Source organism: Akebia trifoliata, chromosome 3 (assembly GCF_017979445.1).
Source record: "Akebia trifoliata isolate Shusen 1 chromosome 3, ASM1797944v1, whole genome shotgun sequence".
NCBI lineage: Eukaryota > Viridiplantae > Streptophyta > Magnoliopsida > Ranunculales > Lardizabalaceae > Akebia > Akebia trifoliata.
This window is the reverse complement of record NC_141377.1, coordinates 39,102,112-39,114,497: the sequence shown is the minus strand read 5'-3', so window position 1 is coordinate 39,114,497 and position 12,386 is coordinate 39,102,112. Positions and strand designations below refer to the sequence as shown.

General features: G+C 35.4%; 2 protein-coding genes across 2 annotated transcripts; one reads left to right on the top strand and one right to left on the bottom strand.

Moving 5' to 3' along the window:
- The first annotated feature begins 3,592 nt into the window (after positions 1-3,592).
- On the top strand, positions 3,593-5,556 carry LOC147406851 (histone H3.3). Its single transcript, XM_086435143.1, has 5 exons — positions 3,593-3,900; positions 4,471-4,542; positions 4,648-4,724; positions 4,864-4,954; positions 5,116-5,556. Exons 2-5 carry the CDS (start codon positions 4,471-4,473, stop codon positions 5,284-5,286), a joined length of 411 nt encoding a protein of 136 aa, XP_086291269.1. The 5' UTR covers positions 3,593-3,900; the 3' UTR covers positions 5,287-5,556.
- Positions 5,557-8,425: 2,869 nt separating this feature from the next.
- LOC147406850 (WEB family protein At5g16730, chloroplastic-like) lies at positions 8,426-11,496 on the bottom strand. Its single transcript, XM_086435142.1, has one exon. It carries the CDS (start codon positions 10,614-10,616, stop codon positions 8,643-8,645), a length of 1,974 nt encoding a protein of 657 aa, XP_086291268.1. The 5' UTR covers positions 10,617-11,496; the 3' UTR covers positions 8,426-8,642.
- Positions 11,497-12,386: the final 890 nt, after the last annotated feature.

Below are 12,386 nucleotides of genomic sequence, written 5' to 3'. Positions count from 1 at the left end.
TGTAAATTTAAAATGTTGATTGAAGGATTTTTCAAGATTTCATTATTTTTGTAATTTTGAAAACTAAACAACACAATTCGTTAATGGTTTGCAGTTTTCCTTATTTTGACAAAAATGACCCTGATTCGGAGTGCAACTTGGTTCAACTTGTGGCCAAATCAGAACCAAATCGACATAAGTCGGTTCCACTAAATAGGAAACGAAACCAAATTGAATTGCCCATAAAACTGAACCAAATCAAACTGATCAAAGATCGATTTGGTTTGGTTCGGTCCCATGGAATGCCAATATCCTATAAATCTACTTGGAAGCAACATGTTTTTAATGAAAAAAAAAAAATGAACATAAATTTCATATAATAAGCCATTAAGAAGTCACTGATTTATGTTTTAAATCCTTAAAAGTTAGAAATTTATTTACTGATGCTAATCATTAAAAGGTAGTATGTCAGTAAGAGTTTGATTCTTGATTTGGTTTGGTTCTATACAAGCTTTAAACTAAGAACAAAAAAAAAATTGATTGATCTTTCATTTTCTTAATCCATAATCAAATTGTAATTTGTTCCCAATCGAATCAAACCAGTCCACAATCATTGGTTTGGTTCGATTCTCAGTTTGAACTGAACCAAGTTGCACCCATAGCTAGGGATTAAAATATCCTAAGTTCATACTGGATATGAATATATCCATATTTGTTTTTTTTTTTTTTTTTAAATTCAAATTCAATTCTGAATTTGAATCTGATTCGAATCTTATTAACTAAAACCGTATTGGAATTTTTTTGTTTTCATTAAACCCGTATCCAAGTTTGATCCGTAAACACCCCAATTTGAACATGCCTTACTTGAAAAAAAAGGCAAAAAAATGAATTTTATAAAAAAAATAGTCAATGGGCTTAAGGGCCCGAATTTTCAAAATTTGTTCATTTTTGTTTAAATCAAAGACCCTAAGACGCTCAATAGTCCTATGGATCCACAATAAGGCTTATCTAAACCCCATCATTTTCTTAACTTATTATCATTCTAACCTTAATCTAATCAAGTCCAACCCAACCCCTAAGTCCAATGTACCTAAATTAATTCTAAATGCAACCCAACCTAAACCATTACTTAATCTTAAGCCCAAACCCCTACTCTAACCCAAATCCATACCCATGTCCATGATCATAGCTAATTAAGATTCATACAATCAATGATCATCTATGATGGATACTTGTCACAATCACAACCCATATCTCAAAATCATTATACCCAACCTCATCATTACTCCTAAAAGTTAGGCAACCCATACCACACCCCACACCCCACGTCATAACTTAACCCCATATCATTCTTTTCAAAACACTCCATAAGTCATCCTCATACCCCCACACCCCAATTTTCTTAATCAACTCACCCAACCCACTCACCCCATACCATTGGACACATGTCACTATCTCTTCCACCCTTCAAAAATCTAATCACCTAATCCCTTACACAAATCATTATTTTAGCTAAACACCCACACTTTTCAATCTAAACCAACATTCAACATAGGAAGGGATTGTCTAACCAATCAAATTGGATTTTATCTATGTGTTTGGATCAAAAATAACTCATCTACCCTCTTTTACCAAGTTACCTCTCTCCAACTTCAAAATGACCAACACTCCATGCCTAAACCTCATGCCATTCTCCCTTATCTTCTACTTCGACATTTCTAACCTCAAAAGCCATCCTTAAAACCTATAAAAACCCCCTATCAATCTTAAAAAAACTCACGCTTGAACCTCTCTCTCAAGTCATCTTTCTCAATCTTTCATGCTCTCATGCCTTAATAAATTATTAAAAAATGAAAACTCTAAACTTTTATTTACTTAACTTTCTTCCTCTCTCATTACCTCGTACTATTTAAAAAGAAACTCACATAATCTTACTAAAGATCTAATAAGAAGCAAGAAGAAGAAGAAGAATAAGGAAGGAAACAAGGATCAAGTCTTAATGTGGGTAAAAAGTCAAGAGTATTGCACCCCCTTCTCCATTTCCCTCTTCTACCCTCCTCCCTCACTTCTTTAATTTTTATTTTGAGAATGTCCACCCTCCCCTACCTCTGGTAGATTGGACCTTGGTTCAGTCGAAAGTGTAGGGGTTGTAACCATTTTCAACAAAAATCATTTTAAATCCCTAAACACGATTTGCACATACCCCATTCAACTAGTTTTGAGGCCATCAGTGACTGGGCCCTTTTCAACCCATGAGAATGGGCCCATAGGCATTAACCGATAATTTTCAAAATTATGTTCCTAAGACAAGATGTTGATGAGGAATATCTTTTTCAATGAGATTATCTTTATAATTCGAGCCGATAGCAAACTCCTTGCTTTTAATGGTACAAGTAGTTGATCATTCGACATTTTTTTATGTAAAAAATGACCACATTTTTAAGGTTACCATCACTTGAGAGAGAGAGAGAGAGAGAGAGAGAGAGAGAGAGAGTGCTTAATACATTCCCCTATCTCCAATTGAACCCTTATCTATACCTTAGGTGGATCAATGTCTTAATCTATACGAGAGTCATTTCGAAGGAAAAACTATTTTATCAAAAATCGTATTCCGGGTGCCCAAATCATATTCTGAGTGCCCATTCAGACATTATTTGAAAAAAAAAATGGTGGCGACTCCAAATCCTCGTACATGTGATATTTGGATTCGAAAATCATGTATTTACATGATCCAACCAAGTATTTGATTCAGGTCGAACAATTTCACATCGTTTAGGTTATTTCAAGGAAAATCATTGAAGGTGTGACAAAAAGATGATTTGAAGTTATGACCTCACCATTTTTTATGAGAGGCTCAACCATTATGCCTAACATCGGTTGGTTCATGATAGACAACTTGAAAAATATAAAAATATAACTTGCAAAGTAATATATCATTCAAATCAATGCATGTATATGAATGGATTTGTATTCGAGCCAGATCCGATTTGGGTCAAGGGACATCAACCCATATCCAACCCATTTTTTTAATCTGGTTATACTTGAAATAATCAAACTCGCTAAATTCGGATCACTCAGATTTCGAATAAAATCAGACCCATTTTAAACCCTACCCCTAGTCTTGATTATATTAAGTTTAAATGTAAAAATAAGGGCATTTGTGAGATATAAATTCTAGTGTTGAAATACTTCTACTCTACCTTCTCTCATTATAATAGTAAAGAAATTTGCACGACCTAGAATATCAAGTTTGAAGAGGAGGGAAAAATATTTTACATACGAATATAAAGATGGGTCCTAAGTGATTTTATTAATAGAAAAGAAAATCATCTATTTTTGCTAGATATTGAATATAAGGGCATTTAAGTCATTTTCGTATGTTTATCAAGCAGACCGAGGTCAAGGGATATCTTGTTAGTTTGAAAACAAAGAGGTTATCTAAAATATTCACCACAACATAGAGGGGTGATCCTCAAAATCATCAAAATTCCAAATAGACTTCAAATACGATTCAAACTTCAAAGTAGTTTCCTTCTTTGACCGTGCTGAGAAGTTTGAGTTGGTCTCCGACCATTCCTGCCCTTTATGTTTTCGAACACCAAAACAACACAAACTAAACAATTTTCCACCAATAGGAATCGTGTATTGAGTCTCAGCGATCCGCACCATATGCTAAGAACAAATCTCAGCCGTCCACTATAGTCAAGAAAACACATGGTCAGTTAATATTTGCCGTTGATTTCCAACCGGAGAAAACACAATCGAAACAAATCTGGATCGTCGAATAAAGCACATCGTTCGTCAAAAGTAACGTTTCGCCGTCTCAAGGAGGCTATAAATAGTGTTTCACCTTAAGTTCGTCAGAACTTTTATTCGTTTGGTTAATTGGGAGAAGAGTTCCTCCGTTTGAAGGCTGAAGAGGTATGTTTTCCCTCGTCTTCTCTCCTGTTAATTAATTTTATATCCAGATAAGATTAGGGTTCGTGTTTGTTGGCAACGTCGTTTGTATTCTTTTTCGATTTTTTTTGTTTTTGCTGGTTTTGAAGATAGGGTTTCTAGTTTTGGTTTCATGAATAATGCTTAAATTTGTTATCTTCTTGCCACCAATCGTCTTTTTGTTTGTTCTTGAATTTCTTTGTGTGTTTTTTTAGTGAATCATTGTTGCGAGTTATGTTAGAACTCCTATTTTCGTTGAAAATTAGGGTTTTGATCCTGTTATTGTTGGGGTATTTTGTACGATTTCCCCAAATACAACGAAGATTGTTCGGTAATTACGCAATTTGATCTATTTGTGACTTGTGAGAGGGTTCTAATTAAAATAGGCAAATAAAGGAAAAAAAAAAAAAATTCGTTTTTTGGCTTTGTTTTTTTTTCTTTTTTTCTTTTTCTATAATGGTTTTGTGAGTCGTTCGTCATTCTATTATGATTTTGAGGAAGTATTGTTATGCAAGAAAAGTTTGGGTTGCTTAATTTGGAGTGTCGCAATTGCAGATGGCGCGTACAAAGCAAACTGCTCGTAAATCAACTGGTGGAAAGGCTCCCAGGAAGCAACTCGCCACCAAGGTTGGTTGAATTTAATATTTCTTCTCTTTAAAAAATTTAAAATTGATATTTTCTTGAAGAGTTGTTGAAAATTGAATTTCAGTATATGTTCTTTAATTGTTCCAGGCTGCCCGTAAGTCCGCCCCAACTACTGGAGGGGTTAAGAAACCCCACAGATACCGCCCTGGAACTGTTGCCCTTCGGTAATCTCACATAAAATGTTGTTTTTCTGAAAATTTACTTGTTTTTGTTTTTTTGTACATTGGGTATGAATTCTTCTTTCATCTCTCTGTGATAGACTTCTAGATTATAATATTTTTCCGTTTATGTAACAAATTACAGTGAAATTCGCAAGTATCAGAAGAGTACTGAACTCTTGATCAGGAAGTTACCCTTCCAGAGGCTTGTCCGTGAAATTGCTCAGGATTTCAAGGTAAATTTTGTAGTTCAGTTTGGGTGGTTAGATCTATGTCTCATTTTATCTGCGATGGGGTTTTATTTTCCTGCAAGTATTATTTGTTGTTTTGGTTGAATGCGTTTTTTCTTATTCTAAATTAGTAATAAAGAAGGGGTTTTGCACTTCTTTGAACACAGACGGACTTGCGATTCCAGAGCCATGCTGTATTGGCACTGCAGGAGGCGGCAGAAGCTTACCTGGTGGGGCTATTTGAAGACACGAACCTGTGTGCAATCCACGCTAAGCGTGTTACTATCATGCCCAAGGATATCCAATTGGCCAGGAGGATACGTGGTGAGAGGGCTTAAGATGGTGAGATTTGAGAGGAAGTTAGGAGCGAGGTTAAGTTTTTATTGCTTTTTTTTTTTAAAAAATAATAATAGTGCTAGTTGATGATTAATATAATTTGTAGTAGCGAGTAACAGTAATTAATTAGGAGCTTCAGACTCATCTATGGAATGTAATGGTGTGCAGTTCAGAATTTTTTTTTTTTTTTTGGGGAGATTATTTCTAAGTTTTTTGTTTTTGAGATGAGACTCAAGTCTTTCAATGTGATTAATGTCATTCATGTTATAATATTTTTCTGGTTTGTGGAAGCTACTAATGATGGTGCTCTTCAACGTATTTTTATTCAGCTTTGAATAGCACACGCAGACATTCCAAATTCCAATACAGATGCAAATTTGTAAATACTATGGCAATGCTTTATGTGAAACATGTCTCCTCTCCCTTCCCACGTTTCGACTAATGAATTAGTTCAGCAACAAACAAGCCAAAATTTTTAATAGCTCGTTGTTTTCAAATAGGATTAATAAATGCATCTTCTGGTTGCTGTAACCTGGAATTGATGTGTCCCATCTTTCTTATCTGCGTTCATGTTAAAACAATGCCATAAAATTGAGTTCTGGGAGTCAATTTTATGAATCCAGCAAAACAAAACACACGAGAAGAGTATTAAAGTCTATTGTGTCTGCCTACTTCGTCAATGACTTCTCATTGAAGTCTTATGGGATTTTTCCCAAAACGTACTTCGACGCATGTCCAAATTCAAGGGTTGATTCTTTTGATTCCTGCCCTGTTATTCTATTGGTGTAAAATTTTTAACACAATATTTTCTGATGAGTTCGAAGAGTATTTTTCGACTGTTTGTTGATTGTTTTATTTGCTTTCCTTTTTTTTTTTTTGGGGGGGGGGGGGGGGGGGGGGGGGGGTGGGTCACCTTGACCCACTTTCTTTGTATTTCTTTTTCTTATCAATAAAACAAAAACTAATGGCCAAATTCTGCTTTCGGTAAGCAGTTTAAGTTCCGAAAACATAACATGCATTTTGAGTGAATTTGTCACTATTGGTAGATATTATTTTGAGTGAATTTGTCACTATTGGTAGATATTAAAAGTAAAACTCACGAGTTTATATGTTATATAAAAATGATAGTTTGTAGGCTATATAAAAATGATAAATGCATGTTTTGGGAATTAAAATCAACAGTACCAAATTTAGAATTTCGTCATATTCAGCTCCATGAAATGGAGATTCACCCTTTACCTATTTGATTGGTTACCCATGTGTTAATAGAAGCACTATTTTATGATAAAGATAGATGAGAGTATTTCCATCATTTTTATGATAAAGATAGATGAGAGTATTTCCATCATTTTTATGAATCTCTTAATGGAAGACCATGATCAAGGGCATGTTATCAATCCAATTAAGTTACTTCCTAATCCAACAACATTTGGGTGTTTACTTGATAGTTCAGTTAGCAAATTTTTTCTAAGAATTTTTTGGTAGTGAGATTTCAAAGAATTCCGAATTGATTAATTATGGGATGTCACATGTAGTAAGAGTTTTTGTGGGTAATTTTGTAAGTTGAGATGTTCTCAAATCATGCGACATCATGTGATTGATCATCTAAAATGCACGAAATCTAGGATTGTCTTCTATGTGTACACATATTTTCCCAATTTTCTTTCATAATGCCTCAAGTCACCTTACTGAAGGTACTAAAATACCAAAAATACCTCTTGTCGCGTCTTTTAACATATTTGGCTTTTTTCAATGGGAATTACCTGATTTATGACAGTGAATGGTGAATGGAGAATGATATACTTCCTGACTTCAAAGTTTTAGATGTAACTTTCTATCTATTTGTGTCAATGAATCAGTTCGAAGAATGACACTCACAATTTTGAGGATTTAATCGTAACGTTTGATTTGAATTTCTGCTTTGTTATTATAACATTGCATTTTGTGTGTTTTAGGAAGATATATATTTAGTCTCGAGCTAAAATAAAAAAAAAAAAAAAAAAAAATCGAGAGGGTTGATGCAACAAAGAGAGGAGATGATAGAATCAGAAAGAGTGGTGCGGATCCTTCACCAGATTATGTCAAGCTTAATGCACATATGACTCACGCTGGAGGCTGGTCATCCTAACCTCTGATTTCATTTGGAGTATCTTACGTTTCTAGTTTGCTTTCTCAAGTGATTACATTGTCCTTATTTATGTAGATTTTGGTTCTTCGCTTCCCTAAATGTGTGTCCCAATTATTTGAAAGAGGATGTAAATGTGTGTGCCCCAACCAATCGATGAAATTCATCCACGCAAATTGAGAAGATCCATCACATTTGAACTGGTACGATCCAACATTGTATCATCTGTTATTAGGGCTATGATGACAAAGACAAAGCTTGCTTAGGAGGACAATAGACTCAATTCGCATTTCAACGAGACGATGCATTGTTTGATGATGAGTAACAGTCCCTTCCGAAGATGACTAATGATAATCTGACACTTTTTATACGCTCCCTGATGTGGCAGTGATAGAACCATAGATCTTTTTTCCTTCTGTATCTCAAAGAGAAAGATCAATAGTTCTGTCACTGCCACGTCAGAGAGTTTATGGCAGGGGGGCGTCAGATTATCACGACTCTCCAAAGATAAGTTGGGTTGTATCATTCATTAAAGTTATAATCCTTTTCTCCATGGCTCCTGAACCTCGGTTGGCATTAACCTCTTAACCGTATGGCTTCCATCTTTGGTGCAAGATCTGGTGCCAATGATAATGTAGGCATTGGACTGACCGACACTGACTCTTCATGCAATGGGGACATCTGGGAAGGCTGGAATGAGCGTGATCGATAGAATTTTTTTAAACTCTCACTTGATTATCACCTTGTAGCCCGGAAATTAAACATCCAACATAAATAATTTAGATCGATCACACATCGCTCGAACACACATCAAACGTTGTTGATGTTTGATGTAACTGGGATAGCTTACCATTGTGAGAATTATTGCAAAGAGTTACTTCTCATCTTCAATTCATTGGACTCTCTATCCTTGTTTAAAACATTGTGAGCATCACAAAATCAGAGCCACACTTTCAAAGAAAACGTACAAGCGGAATTACATATTGTAAGAATTGATGGCAGTCAATAGAAACATGTAAGAATCCCAAAAAACAATATAATCATGTGAACCCTTCAAAAGATATTCACATTTCAGATTGTAACTCACAAAGACGACAGTAAGTGTATTTCAAACATTGTAATTTACAAGGCTGTTATTTCCCTTCTCCAAAGAAAGTAAAGAAACTATATTCAAAATCATAACAAAATCAAATATTTGTGAAAAAAAAAAATGCTGGCTATACTTACAAGCACTTAGCCAATCGATGGTTCCCTTTTATGAAAGCTTGTTTTCCTAAGAAGATCTCCAAATCTACGTAACAACGCCTTCTTCTTTCTCTGTGAGTTCCTATCATTATCTGTATCATCGGACTGAGTCCCGTCTAAATGATCTAAATCTTCCAAGTTTATCGATTCATCATCATTACTGAATACCGAAGACGACGTTTTGTGGTGACTAGGGGCAGCTAATACTGGTGAATCCACCACATCGAATATCGAACCTCTGAGCATCTCAGTCTTTTCAGGGTCCTCATCTTCATCCTTGAACCTGTTTGGAATTTTTATTTCCTCAAATTTTAGAGTAAGAATTTCAGTTATTTTCTTATAATCTTTAGGTTCCTTTAACAATGAATGCTGTTTCTTAAGTACTACTCCCAAATCCCTCTCCTCTGATTTCTTATCCGATGTTGATGTCGTTGAAAGCAACCTCTTCAACTCCTTAATATTTTCAAGTGCAGCTGATTCATTGATTCGAAGACGTTCGTTTTCTCGAATAAGATTCTGCAACACATCATCCTTATCCAATAGGCTATCTTTGAGTTGGGAATTTTCAGCCCTAGCGATCTCCGCAGCTTCCTTTGCAACCGAAGACTCGTTTATAGCTTGTTTGAGTATATCCCTTAGTTTGCAATTTTCTTCCCTTATTGCCTTAGCCGTGTTCTCAGCCACTCTCAACGGCTCTGTCAATCTATTGTTCTCTTGTTTTGTGGCTGCGCTCTCCTCTTCGGCTCTTTTTATGCAATTAACAAATTCAAGTTCTTTTCCATTCCAAGCCAAAATTGAATCCTCAGCTTCTAATTTTAGTCTCTTAACTAGGCATTTAAGCTGATCTATTTCCTTCCTTGCTTCCTCCAATAGCCCTCCATACTTCTCCTCTGCAGTCTTCGCCATTTGCTTCGAATGTTCAACTTCTTCCTTCGCATTCTCTAGCTCAGATTGAGTCAAGCTGAGCTTCCCCTTCACCTCATTGGCTTCCGCCGTGACTTCTATAAGGACTATTGCTAGATCATCCATTGCTTTCTTGCTCTTCTCTTCAGCCTCAGTAGCAAACTTCATTTCAGTCTTCGCAACTTGAAGCTCAGCCTTGAGACTCTTGACGGTTTCTTTTATTGAATGTGTATCAAGCTTTGCTTTCTCTAGACAACTATGAGACACGTCAAGATCTCTACTACTTTGCCCGATCAAATCCTCCAAGCTCTCAACCTTCTCTTGAAGAGAAGTGACATCAATCTTGGCTTCTTCAAGATAAAACTCGGTTTGTTCTAATTGTTTTGTTTGTCTAAGCAACGACTCATACATTTTGGTTTCGGATTCCTTTGCTTTCTTCATTTCTACCTCAAGTGTCTCAACTCTTAATTTACTTTGAGATAAGAAACCCACTGTTTGAGATTCTGATTCTCTTGTATTACTCAGCTCTTGTTTCAATCTCTCTATTAAGGCTTCTTTCTCCACCAATTCTCCCTCGACATGTTTGTACTTTTCAAATTCAAGCTTTAGGGATTCAATACTCTTGTCTTTGATCTCCAATTCTTTTCTTGAAGTAGCCCATGATTCCTTGATAGAACCGAGCTCTGCTAAGAGCTCCATCATTCTCTTGGCATTGGTCTCACCCGTGTTCCTTGCCTCCTCTGCCTTTTTGAGAGCCGCATCTTTGGCTTCCAAGGCCAAGGTGAGATCTTGATGGACCATATCGAGTTCGAGCTGCCACGCTTGGTCTCTCTTCTTAGCCGACTCAATGCTTGCCTTCTCCAATTCTTCAATTCGGGACGTATCCCTCTCTTGTGCTTGAGCAGACAAGGCCTCACCGAGCCTCGTTGTAGCTGCTTCAGCGACCTTCTTCATCTCTCTAAGCTCATCGAGAGCTCGATATTTCTCCTCCTCTACTACCGCCAATTGTTCCCTGGCTTTCATTAGTTCTTCTTGAAGATGACCCATCTGTTGTTGCATCCTCGTTCCACCCGACTACACGTTTCTAGCTCAAATTATCAGAACCCACAATCAATTTTACAAAACCCAATTCGAAAATTTTGAACAAATTATACAAAAAATCAAAACAGCAGAAGGAGAAGGAGGATTCGTTGGTTAAATTTGTGACCTTGGCGGGTCTTCATTCGAGCAAATTTAAATCAGTTTTTTCTGATGATGCTGGGTACACTTCGATTAATTTAGACGCAGAGAGGTTTTAGATCAATTTCGAAGTGGAATCGAAAAAGTTTCATAACTTAAACACCAAAATCAACAATTCACAGATACAGGACCAAGGAATGGATTCAAAAACATGAACCCATCAAACTAAAATGGTTAAAACATGAAACAAACATAAACCAACGGAAATTAAACCAACAAAACCAAGAACCCAGTTCTGAAAACGTAAATTTTGACCGAGTAAATAGGAGAAATGAAAGCAAATTTTAGTACCTGGACTTGAAGGATGCTATATTAATCGTTAATGATGGTTCTTATTATTTCTGAAAAGCCAGAAATTTAGGGGAAAGAGAGATTTGGGCAGTTAGGCGAAGCCCGTTAGTGGACGTTAGACCATCTCTCGTAAGTCCAAAATGACCAAATCAATATAAAAAAAAAAACGACCTTTCAAAAGTGATGGCAGGAGCTTGTTCTGACCGGCCCGCTTTTCGGATTAAGCGATGTCACGCTTTATCGACACCAGCCTTGAAAAAATTAGGTGTTTTTCAACGACTCCACCTTATTCATTATTATATTTTTCTTCAAATAATTCTCAACGAATCTATCTATAAGTTCAGAATTTTAATAATTCGAGGCAGTTTTTGGCTAACTCGCCTGACGCCATCTTCTCTCCCGGCCCATAGTGAAAAAGGAAATTTTTTTTTGTTCTGAACACCTTGTGACATTTAAAAATATGATCCGACGTAATGGAGTTGTAGAAGATAAAATTATGTGAACTTAAAAAAAAAATTTTTTTTTTTCACTATTGAATTTTATTTTTAAATTTGAGTACTAGCTAGCCGTCCATTTTAAACATCTTAAATCAATTTCAAAAAATAATTTTTTTATTTTGACTATAAATATTTTCATAAAATCTGAAAGATTGTGTTGTTGGATTGTAATTGGGATAATCAATGTGAGTTTAACCACCCTTTTTAAGATTTAAAATCTAAAAAAATAAATATGTGGGCAATAGGCAAGAGAGAGAATCTCTTTATTATTGATGTCATTCGCATCACATGTCAAACGTTTGTCGGGTTGTGAGCAAATGCATTAAAGGTATGCATCAAAACCACGTCACATTATCACCAGTCGTAAGTTTAATTAGAGATAAACTTATAAATAGAAATATTATATTTTTTTATTTATTTTTCTCTCATACAAATTCATTTCTATGTATATATATTTTTTCAACTTTCCCTCTTAATGCAAGAATCAAACTTTTAGCTAATAACTTTTTCTTTAGGAAAAAATAAAGAAAAAATGAGAGTTTCCTTCGTAAGAAATGAAAGAATCATGAGGAAAAGTAATATTCGGTTGAGCAGCAAGTAAAAGAAAAGTTTGAAGAAAATAAAATTTTTTAATAAACATAATTATAATTAATAAAATAAATTAAATCACTAAAAGTTAAGAGTGGTGGACGACTCATTAGAATTTAGTTCAATAATGGAGTTGCCATTTACGCATGACTTACACAAACTATCCAAGGGTGATGTGCGTAATGTATGACTTACACAAACTATAAAGCCCTAG